Source organism: Lingula anatina, chromosome 3, assembly GCF_051362555.1.
Source record: "Lingula anatina isolate TDL-2025a chromosome 3, LinAna3.0, whole genome shotgun sequence".
NCBI lineage: Eukaryota > Metazoa > Brachiopoda > Lingulata > Lingulida > Lingulidae > Lingula > Lingula anatina.
The window spans coordinates 6,640,823-6,664,221 of record NC_141769.1 but is presented as its reverse complement, the minus strand read 5'-3'; the positions used below and the strand labels follow the sequence as shown (position 1 = coordinate 6,664,221).

Below are 23,399 nucleotides of genomic sequence, written 5' to 3'. Positions count from 1 at the left end.
GAGTAACAAACACACTCCACTGAATGATTAATCAGTTTCTGAAACACAATTGGGAAAGATGCCAAGTCCGTCATCAAAATATACAACATCTTAATGCTTGGTTTTACCGTGTTTGCCAATGGGGATTTGTATTTCGTCACATGTCAACTTCGGGTCATTCTGTCTTCCTTATTTCATTTGGTCACATTGACACTGCTCACGGAAAATTTCAGCATGAGTCTGACATAATTAGTTCCTCGAACGATTGTCATTGGATCCTCTCGGAAGCACTACGGGCACAATGTAGCTTCAAGATCTTTCTAATCAGTTTCTAATTTCCTGCGCCAGCTAAAATTGCAGCGCAGACCCAGACTTTAAAATGCACGTATGTCGATGAAAGGCTTTCTTTCAGTTACGATATTGAGAGCTGCATCCGCTTGTAAAAAGTATATTTTTGCAGTCTTCAGATGGTGGTACGTTTATATTAATTGCGTTACAGGAAGTATGAACCATATTATACATTCCAAATGATTATTTCAATCTATATGCGTTTTATTAAGTTGTATGAATGCACATAAAAGCTTACGGTACAAAGAATCTCAGATGATTTGTGTGTGACATGTAACCATCAGATCATAAGAAATCATATAAAGGATGTCAAACATATAAAGCTACGTAGATGAATCTTTTGCTTAAACCACAATTTTAATGCCTTATAATTAAGTCAGGTGTCAAGTAAATGAAATAGCCCTATAACTGGTTATCTTGACATCGTGTTTACGTTTGGCCTTGAAATCAGTGTGGAAATATGAGCCAATTACAGTTACATGACTCGGTTTTGATCAAGTTTTACCTTAATCTGGGTTTTCAACTTTGGCCAATTTCAGAAATATGTTTTGCTCATGTAATCTAGTTTTACCCAAAGCCTGATTTGGACTAGAACAAAGCTAATTGGACTAGTTTCACATGCACGGGTCGGTTTTGATCTCGGTTTACCCTATTTCTGGTTCAGACTATAATAAAACCAAATCAAGTTGATCTAAGTAATTGCTTTGCTGATCATTCCACATCGTTGGTACTCAATGTAGGCCTATGTTTCATAAAGTCTGGATCAAAACAGAACTACGTTTGCGGTTAACTTTTTTTCTCCTTAATCCCATACGCTAGGATAATACTTTAGTTTCAGACATGTGTTTTGGATTTATCTGCATGTGCAAAAGATGGCATAACATGTTCTGCTTGACTTTGTCTTGCAGCCTCTCCCGAATATTTTTAGATAGGTACACAATTCTCTTTAAACGAACACCTTAACAAATCGAAACCTAGGCAAAATTCTATCTGCCAAATTATTTTATGTTATATAAAGAGTTTGTTAATTTTTATCTCTTGATTTACATAAAAATAGTTTTTCTGCTAGTGGGAATTGTGTTTATTGTATCTTCATAAATTGTTAAATGAAATGCAGTTATATGTATAATGAGTGTTCTAGGCAAGAAATAGTACGGGAACTATCGAAGCAAAAAAATCGTTGTAAATGTCATGAAAGCAAGCTGATTCCATTGTTTGCGTGAGTCTATATTGGATGCTAAGAAGCCCAGCTTTGCTGCAGCTATATATACATCTATAGCTTTTGGTGTAATGTGACGCCATTTAAAACCTTGGTAAAGACATGCTTTGTGCGCCAGGCCTTTATATAGCAAATGTGTTTTTTGTGGAGATTCCAGGAATTTGCCCAAGGTTTGTTCTATTAAAAACCCCTGAGAAAAGTACGATATACACACCCATTTCGAGTATACAAAATGTATTTTAGTAAGGCTCACAACATGTGGTATTGTCCACACGGGTAGCCTGCAGTTCATTTTTATCGATGACTATCTTGAAATCATGATAAATGAAGCTAAAATAACCACTTATTGGCAAATAAAGTGTCTAAGTAGCAAAAGGACATTGCAATACAGATAAATTTATCAACATATATATGTTTTAAAATTGCTTATCATTATATTTGATGTTTTTCAACATTGTTTGTTTTGAATCCAGAAATTGGCAGCCATTTTGGATTTTTCAAAGTCTCAAAAGTGTTTAAATTATTCAGTCATACATTTCATCACAACTTGTGACATAAATCCTTCATTAAATAGTCTGATATGTTTATAGTAAGAAGGTCTTGTTGACACACCAAAAGAAAAAGTCAATTTCATGTGGTGGCCATCTTTGATAAGAGACATCTATATTCAAATATACAATTTTAAGATAAAGTAACTGGTATTAATTGAAAATAAAGAGTTCCACTAATTAAAATCCATCAAAACGGGTACAAACGGACACTTTTTCAAACCGGAAACGAGCAGAAATGAAAAATACAGGTTATTAACTACCATAATCAATCATAAAGCCTTTGCCTGACGGTGGGTGCAGCCAAATTGGATTTTTTGGCCTTTGGCTCAGATTATAAATGTATCTATTACCTTTCGTATTCAACATCAGGCCTTTGAAATGAAACCCATATTACAAAGTGAGCTCTATGTTATGTTTTTCATTTTCAAATTGTCCCAAAAGAAAAAATGCCTTAGCCAATCTATTAACAAGACTATAGTGGAAATTCTCTTTCAACAAGCTTCAATTCTTAACTTTATTTACTCTTTACTTCTCCACGATTATCTAGAATATCCCCAATAACTTTTATCATTATCGTGTGCCGATGATAGATATAGACTTATTGTTAATCTTTACGGCAGAATTATACCACAGTGGTATACGGTATCTGAGTTTTGCGTAGTATCCTTTACCTTTGGATTTTTCATAAAATTTGCCCGAGACACGAAGTGTTAAACCAAAGATACACTCTTGCCCAAAATGGTTGTTTCTCCTTGACTTAACCAATCCTCCAGCTTCACATATTTAACAATATAAACAGTTTTAATTTGGTACTATCAATAATAATGAAAGAAACAGGGCGATATGCATCCCAAAATGTCCGTGTACCAACCATTTTGGGCAAGAGTGTATATTTGATTCGGTCTGCCATGTCAACGACATCACCAACTTTAAGCGAGTTACGTATATTTTTGCATCTAAAGTGGTCTGTTGGTTCATGTTTAATATCCACTAATCAATCTTTTCAGCCACGAGATTTTCATGGTGTAATATAACATAATTTATCATCTTAAGCCCCCCTCCCCTGAAATGTAATCTTAAGTAACCATTCTATCAAGGTTTGATCCCCATACGAATTTGTAAAATTCAATCTCAATCAATTTAACTTACTCGTTAACTCGGTTATGTAAGGCTATAAATATGTGGCTACCGGTAGTTAACTTGTTGAGGCTAATATACATGTATTCTATACTACCGTAACCTTAGGGCTAAGGGTGCGCCTATTCCATTGTTCTATTTGTTTTGTTTTTTTTTTTTGTTTTTGTTTTTGTTTTTTTTTTCTTACTTAATTCTACAATTTAATCTTGAAAGTTTGAATCGTTATAGTCTTTCAGCTTTACTGAAAAAGTACATGTGCCATCTAAGAGGTCAAATTGCCCCGTTCAAGTTGCTGTCTAGTGTGGCGTTGAATAGACCAATGCAGAATATCTTAGATCCACTGCACTCTGATTTGTTAAGCAGTATTAATACGTAATTCAGATATTAGAACACAGAATGCAAGGGCTTCAAGTAAGGGAGTTAAATGAAGTCTTACATTTTAACCAGTCGAGAGTTATGGGGCTGTTGTGATAATATAAACAATAATGTATGATGTATTATTGATGTTACAACCTAATTGATATTGGTGCATCAAATCAGGAAAAGCAGATTGGAAAATGATTGCGTACATAAATAGCTGTTCGAAATGTCTGCTTCATCCAATTCTATTATTTATTTAATCAGGTATAGTTTACTTTCATGAATATATTGGTGCACTAGAAGCAAATTATTCTCTTATATTGCCTTAGAGCCAATTGGTAGCAATTTGTCGATTGCCATTCACCGTGGTGCGGAAAAAAATCACAGTTTCACATTGAAACTAATCGAGTGCCTTGCTCGAGCATCTTTGTGGAAGTTATAGTATTCAACTCGTGAGGTGGTCTTCAATTCCAGCGTAGATAAATGTATCAACACGAATGAAACAATATGTCATCTCTGCAGGCTACCAGAAGTCAACAAGCAGGAGTTTCTAATAGCTACATTAAATTAGCTGTGACCCCATTGTAGAACAGCGGCCTAAAATGTGTCAATTATGTCAGAACCTCGTACACCGATATTTGCAAGGGGATTTATCCGATTCCTGTTTATGCGTATCCCATAGTGTGTGTGTGTGTGTGTGTGTGTGTGTGTGGAGGGGGGTGATGCAAGCTCAATGAATATGTCAAGTTAACTCATTGACTTATAGTAGCTTTTATCTCCAATGGTTGAAAGCTCAGCACGTAGATTACAGCGAGCTTTATTCCTGGTCTCTTTTTTGATACATCATTCATCTAAGCACAGCCGTAAGGAAAAAAAAGAGTCGGCGTGATGCATCAATGTAGAATAACCCAGTGCGAAGACATATGGACCATCATGTATGGAATTAATATAATTTGGATTTCTATCCGCTCTGAGGTTGAAATTGAATCTAATTTGATCAGGATAGGCCTACCTATCAAGAACATGCGAACCTTTGTTTCAATCTCACGCGTGTATTTTCCGGGTGCATCTTCGTAATAGTACCTGCCTTGATTAATTAATTAATATACCCATGGATAATCTGCGGTTGGAAAAACGCCATGCTTTTTGCAATAAAAATTAATCGTAGAACTGAAATTAGATTAGTGATTGTGATGTAAATTAGTGATTTGAACTGGCGATCTTTTTTGTTTGTTTGCCATCACTCGATGTAAATAAAGTGGGCTAATTTGACCTACATGTAGAATGATGACGATTTGGGAAGATATATATCTTCAGACCGTCTGATTTATCATGAAGCCAGTCCGTGTCTGGTCTATTGTAGCAAAAGTACTTTTCAACTTTTCTGTTGTTGTTGTATAAGATTCTGCATGATAGAGCGCAAAGACAATGTCTTGTACGTACAACACTGCGCTGGCAGAGCGTGTAGTTTTTTGTATAACCCACAAATAAAGGGCTGTAACGTTACGTGTAACGAAAAGTATACATTGGCGTGTCCATGTCAATTCCGCACAAATGTAATTAACGAGCTTCCAGTCGAGGTAGCGAGACAAGGGATGGAGAGAGAGGATTCCAGGTAAATGATTGATAGGTTACGCAGAAAAATCGATAGATTTTAAGTAAAATTACATTAGCTACGTTTCGTGCAATTGGTTACCTTTATGCGATCACATTATGGGCTCGTTATGATAGAAAATCGTCAAGGTCGAGTTTGTTTCTTGTTTCTTGTTCATGCAGGTTTTCATAGATTTTGTCTTTCTTGTAATAAAACAAAGCCGTTTTTTGACCGTTAGTTGACATCTTCTGCGCATGCTTCGCAAAAGAAGTATTCTGCTCCGCGTTCTGTCTTGAATATATAAACTCATCTCTATGCAAAGGAAAATCTTTCCTCCCTTTCGAAAATACTTCCATCTCATAAGTGAATCACTCAGGAAAAATTTTATTATTTCTCGGAAATAAAGCCTAAAAGCATGCTTCAATCCAGCATTGAATATGTTTATGAATAAATCATAGATTTATTATCTCCTCTAAAATTACAGGGGAAATTATTAGATCTTGTTAATAGCATTTTCATGCCATATGCCGTTACGTCAGAAGAAAAAATAACCTCATATTTGTTTCATGATTTTTGTGTCTTACGTGCCGAGAAATATGTTTTTTAATGTAACGTACTTTAATTTAATGTAACGCACATTTTAACTGGCTTCTTGTATGCAGAATTTCAAAATCATCTGTGGAGGCGTTACCGAAACATTTTAACAGAACTATGCTCTCTCATAGTCATACAAGGACCAACTCAAAAGAGTGCTACTCAACGAAATTATGGCACATTACGTAATTTAGGAGATTTACAAACAAGGCAGTCCACTAACTTATAGGTTCTGACAATTCTGATTACACATTTTCTATTAACGTACCCTATATGAGATAAAATAAAAAAAGTACGTTTTATCCCTAGGCATGTATGTACCTTTAAAACTGATACAATATTCCACATTAAATGTCAAGTCTGTATATATCTACAGTATATGTGCGAAGTGAGTGAATCTGGCTGGTTTGTCAGCACTTTACTCAGATTTTGGTGATTTCATTTGTCTTGATAATCTTTTTGATTGAATAAGCTGAAGGCGGAAACCTGACCGTCAAATAAATTTTGTGAGACCAGTGACTCCTCTGACGGTATTAGCAGGATTTAAAAGGTGCACATGACATTGCAAAATGCGACTGAATCAGCACTTTTTAAATGGTTTTAGCGTGCATTTTCTTTCCCCAGTAACGTCTCTGTGAATATCATGTCAACTGCACATATTACAGCTTGACATAACATGTGGATTATGTAAAAAAAAGAAGAATCTGAAAATCCTTTTTGCTTTTAGGATGCAAAATGTTTTAAATATATGTTTTAATTTACAGACTATAAGTGAGCATGCAAAGAATACGATACGTTTTCGCACCTCAGTTTGCTGATTGTGGAAAGAAAGAAACCATGTTCTTGTCTTGTAAAAAATGTCAGAAACAATGACAGTGAATTTGGTTTCTTAACGTTTTCACGATCGAGCATGACAAAAAAAACCGCACATTAGCTCAGACAATGATACAATGCAAATGTCAGGGTTTTTGCAGTAGCCCACGAACTAGGCATGTTCTTAATACATCGCTTTTTTATTTCAAATTTCACCAGTGTCAGTCGAACCAAAACGCAACCAAATTAAATGCACTTTAGCCAAACATGTCCTACGTGCTTCAATACACCAAGGCCTAATAATAATATGAAATGAACATTATTTGCTACTTCCAAACTTCGTTGCCACCATGAAAAATGTATCAAAAGCGTATGCTTCGATGAAGAGTTGCCCATATGGGTGTTGTACAGGAGATTGCTTGCCTTAATTTGTCTTTGGTCGGGGAAACCTTTGGAAAAGGACTCTATTCATTCTCTGTAACGCTGAAGTAAACCAAGGGAAATACATTTTAACGAAGCTTACCAGTAAATGTATATCGCAATGAGTTATTATTATTATTATTATTCAGTACGTTTCACCGCTACCTTTAAGTCAGTTCGAAGGAAACAAATCACCTTTTTTTTCCTCAAATTTGTCAGAAATTAAGACGAAGAATGCGTTCAAAACATCTATAAGAGTTCCTGGAAGTGCGTTAGGCCTGATATATATTATCTCATGTATCTTAGCAACGCATATTTGTCGGCATCCAGTGTTTCATGTATGTATTGTACATAATGTACTCGTCAAAATCACCTGGCTTTGTTCCTAAAGGGCAAAGTCACCATCATGTACTTAGGTGACCCCAGTGACTAGAATATATCCTTTTCTCAAGCAATTTGCAGCAGTGGCCTATGCATCACATACGCAATCATCACATACGCAGTCAAACCATTTCATTGAAACTCGGCTACGAAACGACTGGGCAAAAAAAGCAGATGCTTATAGGGCGCGAATCGCTGTTGTCGTTGTCGAGTGATGAGATTTCGGGCCATCTGTAATGAGATTGTGTACGTTTGCTGATATTAGACTCGGGAACTTCATTTTGATTTTTGAGAAAATTGTCGGTACTTGGACGCTGCGTACATTAGAGTTTGGTCCTTATCTCTGTTCACTTACTAGAAAAAACAAGAAGGTGCGAGGAACATGTAATATGGACAGGACAAATTTAATGTGTTTTTGATAGGTCCTGTTCAATCAAAAGGCCGTTGACGTTTAAGCGTGAGTTTTCGCCTTCTTGGGAATATTAAACCACCAGTTTACCCCAAATGGACCCAAAAATGCCATCAAATGAGTTTATTTATCATTACCATCATTTTTCTCTTAGAGACATGCTTATGATCCTGTAAGTCCCCATTGGAAAGTGTGAGTGAGAAGAAGAAAAAGAAAAAGAAGTAGTAGTAGTCAAACACGTGTTGTCATATGAGAGCTGTCAGTTAGCGTCACACCACATCGATCTTGTCTTGTCCATAGGACGATCGAAACGCCCAAGGTATCCTGCCTCGTGTTACAGCGGCTGTTTAAATAGACTGGTGAACTCGTATCAGAAACAGAAGCCGTCTTCGACAGCTCGTGTTAGGTAGCATGTTGTGACACTGTGTCCTACCTGCACGCACTGCAGATAATTGCAGGAACTGGTGCTGTCACTTGGTGGCTGTTTCCTTTTACCCAGCTCGCTTGCTGAAATAGTCTTAATCACCTCAAGTCGCTGTGAAGCTGTGGGGTATGAGTAAGATGGTCCAGTCCGAGGGAAGAAAAGTGTAACCAAATTTCATTGTTTTCTTTACGGGGATATATCTTTGATTTAACGACAAAATGAGCAAGTTCATGTTGAAGCGCACGTCTCTGCAACCGAAGACTAAGCGACATTGGAGGTACGAAATTAAGAGCTCGAGTTTGGAGGAGGCTCCGAGGACCATTAGACCTTGGACGAGGTAAGTGAAGACGACTTTCACTACTAGAGTATACAATATAAGTGCATGACTACATCGATAACAAACCCACGGGTCCAGTGCCTTTATTTTGGATGCTGTGTAATTCCACATACACTAAAAAGGTGTATAGGATTTCCAGGAACCCCCCCCCCCCCCCCCCTTCGTGTTTTAATTGCAGAATCATGTATTGCTATTGCACACATGAGTGTGTAGATGCATGTTTATAAGTAGGACTTTGCGTGGCGCATGCTGGATGCTATAAGTTAACACGAGTAGGTTTTGCAGGCAAGACGACTGGTTTCTAAGAAGACTGTTTTTTTTGTGAATCATAACTATATGTCATTAACGCATGCTTAAGCATCCGCTCTGCGGTCCGTGCAAGCACTCTGGAGACCAATCGGTCGCGATGGATTGATTCATGTTTTCCTGTGAGCTTATTAGAATGACACAGAACACTGATAATGCATAAGAGTTTTATTTTGTCGTAAGAGAGAACTGAATGTCACGTTTAACCGAGCTGGAATATGGCATACAGTTCACTGCTGCTCAATATGACAAAGTGCGTTTGATCTTATTCTTGTTAAGTGCATAATAATGTACTTGTTTGCGTCTCTTGGGAACCGTCCAATTTTATTCTTTTCTGTTGCGATATAGACTGAAACGTTTTTGAACATGACACGACGCGTTCAATGCCTCAAAGTGCAGAGTTATCTGGACCGTGGAGGATATTATATTTAGATATCGCTGGTAATATATCCGACTATTAGCATCTGCGACATGGCTAAATAATTTCGTAGTTTCACGTAATAAGCCAATGGACGAGGGTAGTCTTTGGCTCTGCTGCCATAAACGAGTCACCGACGACCAGGGACAATTCTGCATGCTTCTGTAAGTTTGTCTTATTCAGACATTGCCTCTTTCAACACTCTTTTAGCGAGCACTTTCAAATGGCAATCGCTCTCTCTAACATTACGGCCATTAGCGGCAAAATGCAAGGTAATAAAAGGTTAATCCTGCCTTATCTGGTGTCGACATAACCATTCAGAATCCGATCACATATATTCTTGATGGGGTTTTGTGTATGCTGTACTAAGTCACGATATAGCAGCGATTGATTTATTACTTTTACCATGGGGGAAAATAGCCATAGATTCTTCTAAAACTGGGGCAATTCTAAACAGTGAATGCTGTTGATTTTGTTGTCATTGGCAGCAGTGAGGGGTGGAGATTGCAATCCCACCTCACCCTCCCCTAGAGCGCACAATAAGGTATAGAGGAACCGCAGCGCAAAAGGCATAAAATGGAACCGTATCGTGGTATTTGCTCCACCGTCACATAGCGTTCATGTTGCATTCATACTGGTACTGCACAGGCGCATTTACCCACATGCACCATTTCATATTTCAAACTTTTCGCATTATCTATACATGTGCTATTTTGTTTTTTGATAATTTCAAAATTAATTTTTTCACGCTAACTGCTATAATTCCCCATTACTTTGCAGTAACACATTTGCTTGGCGTAATGCATGTTTACATATACACGTATACATGCCTAGAGATAAGATGTTATTTGGCTGTGGCGATATTCGCTTTATTCGGTTTTAAAGGCGTTTTTCGGCGAAATGCGAGTGCTTTCAGCATGTACATCTGCATAAATACTGGTGGTGTCTAGTTGTTTGTGCAAATTAATTATTTCATACACAGAAACTCACACGTGTTGGGGAGGCTGGCTGCTTTGTAAATAATAGCCAGTAGGAGAGTGGGGTGCTCTGAGCAAATTTTTCAGTCTTGGCTAATTCAGAAACAAGTCTCAATAGAATGTTAGACTTTTATCATAGAATGAGAATTATCGGGTTCCGGTCACTTCGCTTATGGCGTAGTCAACACGTACATTGTAGCTTGGTTTGATTAAACTTATTTTCCTCTGACTCCTATTTCAAGAGTTCAGATTAGTGTCTGATTGAATAATAGAGACTGACAGTGATTGTAGCCTATCATTCCAGCAGCTTACTTATTATAACTGTTAAGTGGTGAAGTCTGAGGAACAGTGGGTTTGGTATAGTCGATAGGCCAAGTGGACATAGGTCTACATGTAATTCTTATTTTGGTTAACCGTGCTTTTCAAAATTTCTGTCATCTGTTTAAATATGTGTGCACAAACAATTGCAATCTGCCTATGTTGGTGCCTGGTGCCAAACCTGAAAGCAATGTGTAGGGCCTTCACCCTCAAGATGCACATGCACACATAAAACATACAATACATGTATATTTATTAATATGGAGAATAAAAAGCTACAGTATTCAGGGTATTACAGTATTAGAAGCAAAAGGTGTTATGCTCTATGAACACCAAAGTTCAAATCTGTTTAAAACTAGGTAGAAATACCAGGGCACAGTGTGATCTCATGGTACTCTTCTCAAAGTGGAGGCAGCTTCTGTGCTCACCCTTGGAAGAGCAATCCAAGTCTGTGCTGTGACAGCGCAAGGGCCAGGACAGCCAATTTCATTAATCTTCTCTAGAAAAATAGTATATAAAAATGTTCCCTCACAGCCTCAGTGATTGCTTCCCCTTTGAATAACTAGCAGGCCCGTAGCTAGGTGGAATTCTGAGAACCCCCATTTCGGCCGAGAAAAATCTCTCTGGGTAAAATTTTATCTAGGTACACGAAGGTTTAATGGTAAAAGCTCCACTTTTTCAAAAAAAGAACCGCCCTTTTGAATTGTCACGGGAACGGTTTACACCATCGTTGTAGAAGAGACAACGAGCGACTCACTTGGAAATAATAATGGATTGCATCTTATTGTTTGATTACACTTCATCTGTTATATCATATTCGTGCCAAGATATTGGTAATTTGAGAAAGGACTGTCACACCCGGTGTAATAACGTTTGTCTCATGATTGTAACACGCATTGCGTCGTTGGTTCCTTGCTGTTAGTGCGGAAATATGCAGAGTATACTCGTAGGTAGATCGGTAAGACTTATGTAATAACCTCATTTATACTATTTATAGGTTATGCAATCCTTCCTATATATATTATTACACATACAGTTTAATTGAGTGCGCTTTATTGATACTGTTTATTTATTGGGGACACCTTTGAGTTATTCTGCAATGTCGAAGCCAGTGTAAACTGTGAAGAATCATGGTCATAACACAATCTTTGCCGCTATATAACAAGCACTTGTTTCATAAAAAACATCCCGAGACAATAGAATATTAAACTTTGGAGCAGGAAATTATGCCTTATCTAAACAAAAAGTACATCTGCGTTTGTCCAATGAAATGAAGCAAAGCGGCCCTTTTCGCTAAAAACAACAGTGAATATGTGCTCGCAAATGAGGTTTCATATCTTAATTACAGAACTATGAGGCAGGCTTCATACATTGTTCTATCATTCGAACTGCAAATAAAGCTGCTGATGGAACAGGCAATAACATTAATGACTACTTGAGAGAGACGCAATATTGTACATTTCACATACCAAACTAAATGAAAACAGTCCACGTACGCGTTCCGATGTCTCCCACTTTGAAAATACCGTTATCTTTGTACGCAGATGCCATTACTAACCCGAAGCGTTTATGGTGTGGTGCCAAAACCGCAACATGAGAGCCGATTGGAGTCAATTGAAATACACGTTTATTGGCAGGATATTGTTGTTTATTATACTCTTACCATGCAATGTATTTTAGATGTAATCCACATTATGCATAGAATACAGTAAGGATAAAACACGAAACATCGCGGAGTCTGTGTGGACTAAATGGGTCTTCGATGTCTGTTAATTACTCTAGGAAGAGATCTATTAAACCATTCTATCCCCAGTGACAGAATCAATGACAGTTGACGGTGTGACGGTCGTTCACCTTCCAAGTTAAATAAGTTTTTTGTGAATCGGTGTCATCCATACAAAAGAGCCGCTCAAGACAAATCTGAATCTTCATCAATTTGTACTTATTCAGGGTTTACTAATGCGTTTTTGTGCTTTGTTTGTTGCGCTGTTTCTTCATCACTAACGAGGAAATACCTCACTTACAGGATGTATGTTGTCTGCAAGAAGCCGCATTGAGTTAGTAATATCAATTTGAGCGCAACTTTTTTTTCTACAAGTGGTATGCACAAACAACATGAAGATATGACACTGAATGTTATAGCAGCTTTGCGAGATTTGATGTTTGAAACGTTCATTTTTAGTTATGGCTTTTAAATTCACTGGCGAATGCCTGATTTTGCTAAGGTGCCTTTTGGGGGGAGGAGCAGACTCGAAACCACGGGATCCCCTGTCTCAGAGGACTTAAAGGTCATACGTACAAATGTACTAGAGGGTTGCGTGAGGTGAATCTTAATCATCAGTGTGTGTTTGTATCTACATGTAGGTCCACTAATGTGTTGTTCTGCACTTAACGATGTTCGATTACCCCTGATAAAAATAACCCTCACAGACTGACACACCCGTGGCACAGAGCCACAAAAGACTTGTACAGTATAATTATTTTGATGACAACAAAATTCGATTTCTGCACGAATCACAGAGGACATGTAGAGGACATAATTAGTTTAAAGATATGCCAATTTGTTGTTGTTGTGTACATTTTTTAATCATATTTGCTTTTCATTTCACTTAAATGCTACATGCGAATACACCAAAAATATGAGAACATTTCTGGTTTTCAGCCCACGAGGCCCCCTCCCTACTCACCTCTCTCTCTCTCTCTCTCTCTCATCTTAAACCATTTAATGGATTTGGAAGGTTTTTATTTCAACTCTTTGGGATAACTACAATTCCCGAGTCCTGCTCAACCCCCCCCCCCCCCCCCCCCCCCCCCCCCCCCCCGTATCATGCACTGTACTATACACTGCACACTAACTAAAACATTTTAATAGTAACTTCGCTACATACCTATGATAAAGCTACGTCTCAAATCTATAAAAAACAATCACTGCACATTTTTCTGTTTTCTGGTTCCGCAGTAGGTATGTCTTCACTGGATGGGCGTCAGCCTCGTGTTCACATACCTTGATACGGTGTGCGAGCACTGAAGCCTCGCATCTTGCGTAATTAAAGCAAAAACACAATTCGCTCCCTCGGCAATTTAATTATTCTAGGAAACGGACACCAGGTAATTCACTAAGTAGAAAACAAATCGATGTTGGTTGCACAGAGCCTATCAATTGTTTTTCATTTGTTCTACACGCGTACCACAACAGTGAAGGTGAACTAATTAGTACATGAAAGGCGGAAATTGTGCGACATCGGATCCCTCGACGAGACAGCCCAATTAGTCACTTTGTCTAAATCCATATTTTTTGAGTAAGCGACACGAGCGTGTGTAGTGTATACATCCGTGGCATCATCTGGGCAGTGAAATACGGTTAATCCGTAACCAGAGTCTACCATATTATGCTGTGTTCTTTTTTCTTTTTTTCTTTTTTTTTTTTTTTTTTTTTTGCATATTAAAGATTTATATATAGTCTTATATATAGTCTTATACGGTGGAGAAAGATGCTGAAAGACTATAAGGAAAGTGCATTCGATTCGGAGCACGGCAAAAAGTGATCAAAAATCAGTTTCTTTGAGTATTTTGTGCAAATAATTTGACCCTTTTACCTATAGGGTATATTGCAAATGCAAATAAATGAATAAATAAATAGATAGATAAAAAAAAATAAAGACGACATATACAGTAATGTAACAGTTACTTCAAAACTGAATTCATATTTAAGACATGGAGAAGTCGGACGATTATTTCCCACGGAGATTTACACGAGATTACATTGCAGCTGTGGTGCAAAAAGGGCACAGTTGTACCGCTACATGGTTCATTAAATTGTACTGGTATCCAAGGCTGTATTCCCAGAGCTTTTAGATCGATCTATCCCCGCGGGGAGTCTCACAAGATTACTGTCAGATAATCCGGCTTAAATGTCCGTCCCGCCTACTACAAGCTGTAAAGGGGTAATTAACTTTCGTGTCCGCCCGGCTGACAGCTATTTAGCGTGAACCCCCAGGGAGTTAGGTCGATCTAAAGTAGATCGATCTAATCTCTGGAAATGGGGTCCAAGTATAAAGAGTATACGGTATGATACAGTGGGTGCAAGTTCAAGGTGCTCGTTACATTTCTACAGAACTACCGGGCTTTATCCATTCAGTTTGCTAAAAATAATATTTCCAATTACTCCTTAATTGGTCAACCCATTATCATAACCTGTATTTTAAGAAGGTAACATTAACGAGAAGACGACAGGGATTATTTATCTGGAACAATCATGACTATTAATTATGTCTTAGGGCCCGCTTGTTTCCTGTCCTAACATTTCTCTAATGAGTCCATTAATTACTGCTGTGGCCTTTATCAACTCCCGCCTACTCCCACCCCCATCAGCGCCAGCAGCACCCCTAGCCTATGCTTTATCTTTCCATTTTTCCTGTGTATATTCATTCTTTTATATTTATTGTGTGTGTGTGCGCGCCTGTTTGTATATTTCAGTAAACACGACTGCAAATCGCCAATGCAACAAACATTCTGATCATGCGCGCACATACATGTATGCTCTGTGTCCTATGGTCATTTATTTCTGTCTTTTGTGAATAACACTTATCGTGCCACGAATAAAAAAACAGTTCATAATTGTTAACATTTCACAGATGGTTCTTTGAAATAAAAAATAAGTGTTTCTGGGACCTTCCGTTGTCATTTATCCTTTATTGATCTAAAATGATGGAAAACCCGAGCCTTTGTATATATTGCTTTGTAACTGAGTATTAATTATTACGCTTCTACGGAATTCAAATATACTGTAGATCTCTCGCCTAACTTACATTAATGATGTCCTGAAACTTGTCAAAGACGATGTAATGACGTTATGCAGGAAAAGTTCATAGTAAATGCTTCATTTAAAGATGATGTTGTATACATTTGATTTACGTTTGCCCTTTGTCTTAATAGTATGCTTGCTGGGATCTCATTCGCTTCATTTAAGGTCAACCGTTTATACAATATTAGATCATGACATCATATTTAATTGAAAAGACTATATTGTCAACATATTGTATCCTTGACCTTGTGTTTACCAGGAACGAATGCATCACAATGGAATATGAATTACTAGTATTATCTGATAGTGTGAATTCTTTCTCCAGTCTCATATGAACAAACAATGAGCTCTGCCGTTGAGATGACTCTATTTGCGTCCTAATCACCGAACTGTAATGGAGTTTAGTGATCTTCATTCTGTGTTAGCTAAATGATAAGTCAGACACTGCGACCCTGTCTGCAGGATGAGAACGCTAGCTAATGTTTCATAAATTTGATAAGTGTTAAAACACTACATTGCATTTTTATTAAATTGTTTTATCCTTATGTTGACTGGTAACAAGGCAGATGTTTTTCCAAATACATGTAGTTCTCGTACCAGAGAGGATTAGATAACGTCCAACAAGTGTAATAACTACTGGTATATGGTTTCTTATCCATGCAGGAAGTGCACATGCATATAGATATGTTTCAGTAACACGTGCTCATAACTAAGACCCGTAATTTTTTATCACCTTAATTTGCAAATATCTAAATAATAATGACAGTGAGCCTGTGAATTCATAAACCAACGAATAGCGTGGGAAAGTTTTCCAGATGATCAAGTTAATGGAGGACTTTACTTGCTATCGAGATAAATCTCTCGAAGCCAAATTAGAGTTAAGTTGGCTAAATCATGGAGGTACAAGATTTCCTTGGCTTAATGTAGTGAAGATTTGCATAAAGCTACAAGAGCACCCTTTTCAAGATAACAAAAAATATGATGTTAGATGATATTGTATGTTTCATTCTGAGTTTTACTGAGGGATTTCCATAAAACGATTTCAAGCAAAATTAAAACGGACGTCCACATATTCTCTTCCATACATAACGAAGACGGATCTCAGCTGCTCGTGAGGAAATTACCTTCAAGATTTTCACAAAACATCCATGGTTGCTGTCTGCCAGTCATTCGATAATCGAGCGACAAATGCTTGCGGCGGTCGTCATGAAAGAAATGAAAAAATCTATTAGGAATATGGCCTCGCATAAACGGAAGCCCTCGGTTGTCATAATAGTGCAAAAAACAAGGGGTCGTCAAACTAAGGGGATTGTGAAAAACATAATGACCTTTAACTGTCTAGAAAATGAAACGAACGTACTGAGAGGGGCATTATTCACATTGGCCTCGCTTGATTTCCTCATGAAATCCTGCTTGATGCATCATTTCTATATTTTCTGACATTTATTTTTCGCTCGGCTTGTTCGGTACATGTAACAAGAATGCACTCTCAATTGCAAACCTTAATATGGTTTATTGTTCTGTATCTAAGCAACATTTTCCCTGGTTTATAATTAGGCGAAGTCTTGTTTTAAAATTACAGTTCTCAATTTCATGGACAGGTGATAGGCAGCGTCAGTCTTAATCAAGTAAGTGAGGAATATGCGGTTAACTAAACGAAAGTATGTCACATGACTGTGAGCACCAGGGAGGTTATAAAAAGGTGAGGTCTAGATTTTTGGTTTGATTTTCTACGTGTGTTAATGTGTCTGTTAAGTTTAAAATATTGGGTCTAATCGTTTACTGGAACTAGTTCAGTATAGGCCTACTAGTAGCAGTTGGAATCATCGAATGTTTACACATTGTGTTGTTCTAATAGATTTATATCAGTCATACCTATATCTATCAGTCTAATAGATTTATATCAGTCATACCTGGGTGACACACTTTACCTCAGTTTTAAAATTCATAAATATAAAAATACGACAGTGGTATTAGAAAAAAAAGGGCCAAGTTTTTTTTTCTGAAAATAAAAAATGACGCCTCAGCTGAAATTCGTCACAACAATACAAACCACTTGCATCAATATGTGATAGTGTGATTGTGATAGCTGTTGACCCGGATTTTATACATGTATATTATGTTAAAAGCACAATCAGCAGTGGCCGGGCCGGTTGAGATACAATGTTTATGAAGAAAATGTGTTATTTGTAGCACACCAATCACATTGGTGTATTGGGGGGGGGGGGGGGGGGATTGGTGTGACGCGGCGAGATTTGCTAGTATAAAATATGTAAGCAACTTTCTCTAACTTCCACGCTAATGCCGTACGAATTCAGTGGCTTCATAAGTGCCGAACTCAATATTTCAAAAAAGATGCCAGTGCCTTGTGCGTATAAAGCACAGGTCAGTAACTTTCAGTTCTGGATTTTTATGTCACATATTTTCGTCTTTCTAATGTCACATGAAGTAACGCTCCACCAAGCTTTAACCACAAACACACTGGGCAAACAGGACCCGGATAGTAACCATAAAGTTATGGTCATGCATGCATGTAAGATGAGACCCGTAAGGATTGTTAGGTTTGATAAGCGTGAAGTGGGGTCCTATTTTACGTATTGAAATACTGAGCATTTTATGCTTTTGATGAGGATGAAGATGAGAGATACTGGAACACTTAAACAATAGAGTCTATTAGACATACTGTAAATAAGTAATGCAATTGCTAGTACACTCTCGTCCACTCTCTCTCTCTCTCTCTCTCTCTCTCTCTCTCGGGACGATGCACGATGATCATGACATTTTTTAGAATAGCAAAATAACCAAAGTAGTGTACACACACGTGACTGGCTGTCAAAATATAAAATAAAATAATTAGAAGATGCCACGAATCAAAAATGAGAAAAATCTGGAAAAAGTGCCACAAACAACCTTAACTGCCAACAGATGCTGTTGTCCAGTCGTCGTTTGTGCTCTGTTGTGTATTTGTGCACTTGTGTGTGTTCGTGTGTGTGTGTGTGTGTGTGATGTTTTGATACTTGTTGATTTTTGTTTAAGCCTGGTCATATTTCCAACAGTTTAAAAGTAATACACACATGTAGCTTCACTGAAGCAATTAACACACTTGAAAACGGACACTGAACACATATGACCTTGCATTGTGTTTTGGAGCCTTGTTTTGTTCGTTCGTTCTTCGGATTTTTTTACTAAAAGGCTTATTTGCGCCTCTTGAATGACTCCCCTGATTCAATTAAACAGGAAATTAACGGACACGATAATCGCATCCTAACCCTTTGTTCCTTTGCCATTGGGACCTGGCGATACATCATTAGATTATAATGGATGACTCTTTGACTCTTTAAAAGGGGAATTCTCATTTTGCATGCTCAGTGAAGATCCAATTGAAGTTGCTCTTTTGAAATTAAAGACGAGTCGTGCTACACTGTACGGTAGCAATAAGTCAAACCTTAGCAAACAGAAGGCGTATACCCCCGGGTGTTTACTTATAGGTCTCTATATATATATTTCAAACTGCAGGCCCGTAGCTGGGTGGGGGTGGGGTGGGGGGGGGGAGGGGGGGTTCGAAAGGACCGCCCCTTTTGCTGGGAAAAGGTCCACCACTTTTTCAGAAAAAGAACCCCCCTTTTGAAATTGCTGGCTACGGGCCTGCACTGTATACCTACGTGTGGCAAATTTTATACTTAAATTAATAATCTAAACCAGCTTCCTCAATGCTTTAGGATTTTGAAGCCCTTTATATACGTACAGTAATGTGTTATTCGTATCGTATTGTAACAAGTCTTTATTACTTAAAACGTGTTATTTATTTTTAATAGATTTTCGTTCCTCCAGCCTCCCCCTTCCTTCCTATCCTTTCTTCGCAGCCAGGGTAGTAATAAAATGTGGTAAATATGAATCCTAGTCAGTGAGAAAATAACTGGATTGCACAGTTTTCCGTCCGATTCCCAGGGATTTGTGCTTTATAAAAGTTAACGACTCTCGTGAATTATTTTAATAAAGACAAATAAAATAAACAACAGAGTGTGCTGCTCAAGCGAACAGAAGTGACTTATCATAATGGGAAGGGCAATCATTTTACTATTTTACTGATTTTATTAGAGAAGCTAGTCCGAGTATGTGGACGTAGTTACACGTGTGTGCGTGTGTGTGCACGTGCGTATGTTGCTACACGAGAGCAAATATGTGTTTAATACAGGCACAAAGTAGTACAGATAAATCCGTCCTTGGTCACGTGACATCCATCCCATATTTTACACCATTTCTTAGAAGGAATGTAATGGGTTTCAAATATGAGTTCCATCGATATCATTTCGTCCAAGCACGGCTTCAATTTCATCTCATCGACATAGCTGATAGAATTAATGTTCATTAGTCGTCCGTATACGTGTCACGCAATCACTCTAGCAAATGTGATTTGCAATTTTCGTGGGGAATGTTATTGTATCATATATCAAAATTTTATTTGGCCGGACTTTTGCGTTTTCATCACAATCCATGCATGAGCACAGCCAATTTTGTGAAAGTGATACAGTATTTTTTTTTCAAACAAAAAAATTAACGTTCTCTGTTGTAAGTTTAAATTTTGTACTGGAACATGCATTCTGGTCGTGACCATGTAAAATTTTGGAGCAGAACGTACTTATACCGAAATATTATTTTAAGATAAAATAGGTATTCAGTGATAGTGGTGGATATAATGATAAATAAAATCCTAAGATGTTATGACAGATTTGTAAAGTGTACAATATTTGCTATCTATTTCCTTCGAATGTTCCGAACATATATCCAGTTAAGTTGCTGTAGGCTTGTGGATACATAACGGGATCTAAGAGTATTTGCGGCTGGCTGCATTGGTATCCGTTTGGGAAATGTTGGAAGAATAAAAATAAGGATTAAGTGGATAATCTGTACTTAATAGTTCTATACATACCTGCATGCCTACATGCGCTACTGGTAAAAAATCTGCAAGAACTAAAACTGTGTTTTTTGGGGACCAAACTACAAAAGATATCTACCATATGGTTGGAAAAGGGTATTGTTCCAGATAACCAAACACAGTAGAATTTTATATGAAGATATAATTCAAATATAAGGCTCCTATGGACTTTGCAAAATGTTGCCTTTATCATGAAAAGAAGAGACTAGAGAATCTATATCTTTTTTCATTTAGACCAGACACCATAAGCAACGTAATCGGACAGTTATTTATATAATGATTTGGGGAAGCAGATGTTATTGTTGCACCATAATTGAAATTACATGTTCGGCGCATGAGTAGTGTACATAAAAGGATACTTAGCCGGAAAAGGATGCGTTTTCGTTGATTAGACCAGGAATTGATACTATTTACCGATCTAATGAAGACTCCGAAGCAGTCATAAAGCAGACATATACAACGGGACGAAATTACCATGAAAAGAAATTTGCTGAACTGTGTTCCCGGATAATGGAACGCTGAAAGAGGTTATATTAAAAGTATCCTAGCTATCCGGGAATTTTTCACCAAATATAATTTTCTTTGTGAAAAAAAGCAATTTTCTTCTGCTCACGAATAATTACTCGACCAGTTCCTGCATTTGGACTCGATTTCTAATAAGATAATTTAGCTCTTAATGACTGGCCAGACGCTTCAACGCCATGGCGTCCCGTACTTTTCAGAAGGAAATGCCGACATTAAGTACTTTTATTTGAGGCGTTTAATCTTATTTGAAACCTGAATTTGCACAAAAATAAGTATCTATGAGGGATAGGTAGCCCAGAAAATATTCCATTGGGGTGTTTTTAAACGCGCATAGCACCGGGGTATATATATAATACGTTAAAAACAGGGCACCGTTCGTGTACGCAGGTGTTTATATATTGCATATTAGGCGCCACGACAGAGTGAGCACAACGTGCCTAAAATATATATTAAGTTCATAGAAATGGGTTTTTATTCGAAACGGCATGTTTGCCACATCTGCCTTTTCTGGTACTGTGGCACCAGATGCTTGGAGAGCTTAGGGCACCAAGGGACCGAAATCCTGCCCTATTTAAATGTATGGTTTGCTTTGATAACAACCTATTCCACGCATATCGCTTGTACCCGTATTTACACTTTATATACGGTATTAACATGAGAACGAGATATGAACATCAACTTCAGTAAGCTACATAGTAAAGAAACTGAAACAATAGTACATGGAAATGTACTGTACCCAAAATTAAGCACATACAGTACTCATAGAAAACGATTGCCTATTAGAAATATGCAGCAGAGGCGGATTTAAGGGAACTGTCAGGGGGGTCCTGACCCCTCCCCTCAATTTCTGAAAAAAATCACACCAATGGTCCCCTCTTGAAATTAGAATTTTGACTAGCTGAATCTTAGTTCCAAACCGTACCAAATGGCACCGCCCCACCCCCCTTCAAATAGTCCTGGATCCGCTGGATCCCCTGTGCATTATGATGGTCCAAACGCACAGTCCGGAATTAACCGTTTTGGCGTCTTTAGAAAGGTGGCCGTTTTGCAGGCTTACATTGCTTTTTTGTCGTTTCCTTGAACTTTGACTAAAATTTTTATATTAGAAGTCACGTGGACGCATAATGTAAAAGATACAGTTAGTCAATATTTTATATGCTGAAAGCACGCGTGGAGTAGCAGAATGTGAAGAAACATTCGACCTAATGATATTGGACAGCTTTTACATTATAATTATTGAAATCTGAAGCTCGGGGCTTTTTAACCCCCAAATCAAGAAGTACGCACATGTTAATTGCATGATATATTCATAGCATGACATTTCTATTGAAAAATTCTTTGTCAGTCTATATTAGATAGCTAAAAAAATACCACATTGCATATAAATTTCCCCGCAGTGGTGAGCCACAATTTTGTCGGGATAACTGGGTCTTCCAAAAAATAAGGCTACTTCTGATACTGTTTTCATTGTACACATGCGTATCCGTTTTCAGTGTACATACTGTATACCCATTACCGCAACGGCAACAGAAAAAGGTTGCCATCTTCATTTTCATGGCATTTTATGACCAACGCGCATGCAAACACCACAAGTGCGAGAAAAAAAAAAGGCATGACGGTCTTCAGTTCAAATCGAATATATATTTAACCATGATTTTAAAAATCAGATTTAAGAAGTTCCCTCATATTTACAGCTGATTGATTCCAGCAAAATAGGCGTCCTTTGACTTTCTCATCAAAGCAATTGGACGCTATCCAGAGGTCAGGTCGTGCTTCTGTTACTTAGTGAAAAGGGGGCCTTGTTGGTAACCAATGATAATTCACAGGGTAAAGGTTTATATTTGGCAAGAAATATATCTAAATAAATAAGTACAACAGGTAAATGATCAAGCGTGTTGGCTTTAAATTAGTAGCTGGTTTTGTTGCAACGAATACATTTCCTTTAAAATTTTCAACAGTTACATTTTATTGATACTCGCCTCTCTTTGTGTGTCTTAAATCTTCATAGCAAAGTTCACTTTGAATAAAACATATCCTATTAATGTCGTATTTTATTTTTGCATACGACATCCTGAAACAAGTACTACACCATGACGAGACTGGCCCCCGGCGCAGCCACCATTTGTATTAATTCTTTCTCAAAATACACAAATGTATAACCACCAAAATAACAGCGATTATTCCAAGTAAATGATGCTTACTGTATTTTATTCAAAACATAATTTTAGCAACAGCCACCATGAATTATTGATAGGATCCGGCCGTGAAATGGCATTACAATAGACACTGATTAGGTTTTATATGACAGGAGAACTGGAACCGTGAATAAAATGTAAAACTTCAATGAAACGGAAGTAATCCGTGTCGTGACGAAAAAGATTATTACTCCATAACGAGAGCAGTCTTTTCCAGGTTAATAATTATAGTACGTTTGTAAATAATTGTATAGCTTAATGATTATTAAACACAAAGAATTGAAAGACCTCTAATAGGCCAGGCCGTATTAGGAGCCCGCGAAGTGCCAAAAATTGGAAGGGTCATTAGAAACA

General features: G+C 37.6%; 1 protein-coding gene across 2 annotated transcripts in view; it reads left to right on the top strand.

Moving 5' to 3' along the window:
- Positions 1-23,399, top strand: part of LOC106178946 (GTPase-activating Rap/Ran-GAP domain-like protein 3) — a 105,031-nt gene that overhangs the window by 4,392 nt on the left and 77,240 nt on the right. Inside the window, exon 1 of one of the 2 annotated variants that reach the window (XM_087008062.1) lies at positions 8,424-8,566. The exons of the other annotated variant lie outside the window; for it this stretch is intronic. Coding sequence (XP_086864188.1) covers positions 8,448-8,566 — 119 coding nt within the window. The 5' untranslated portion in view covers positions 8,424-8,447. Of the gene's footprint in view, positions 1-8,423; positions 8,567-23,399 lie in introns of those variants that run through there. 2 annotated transcript variants of the gene reach the window in all.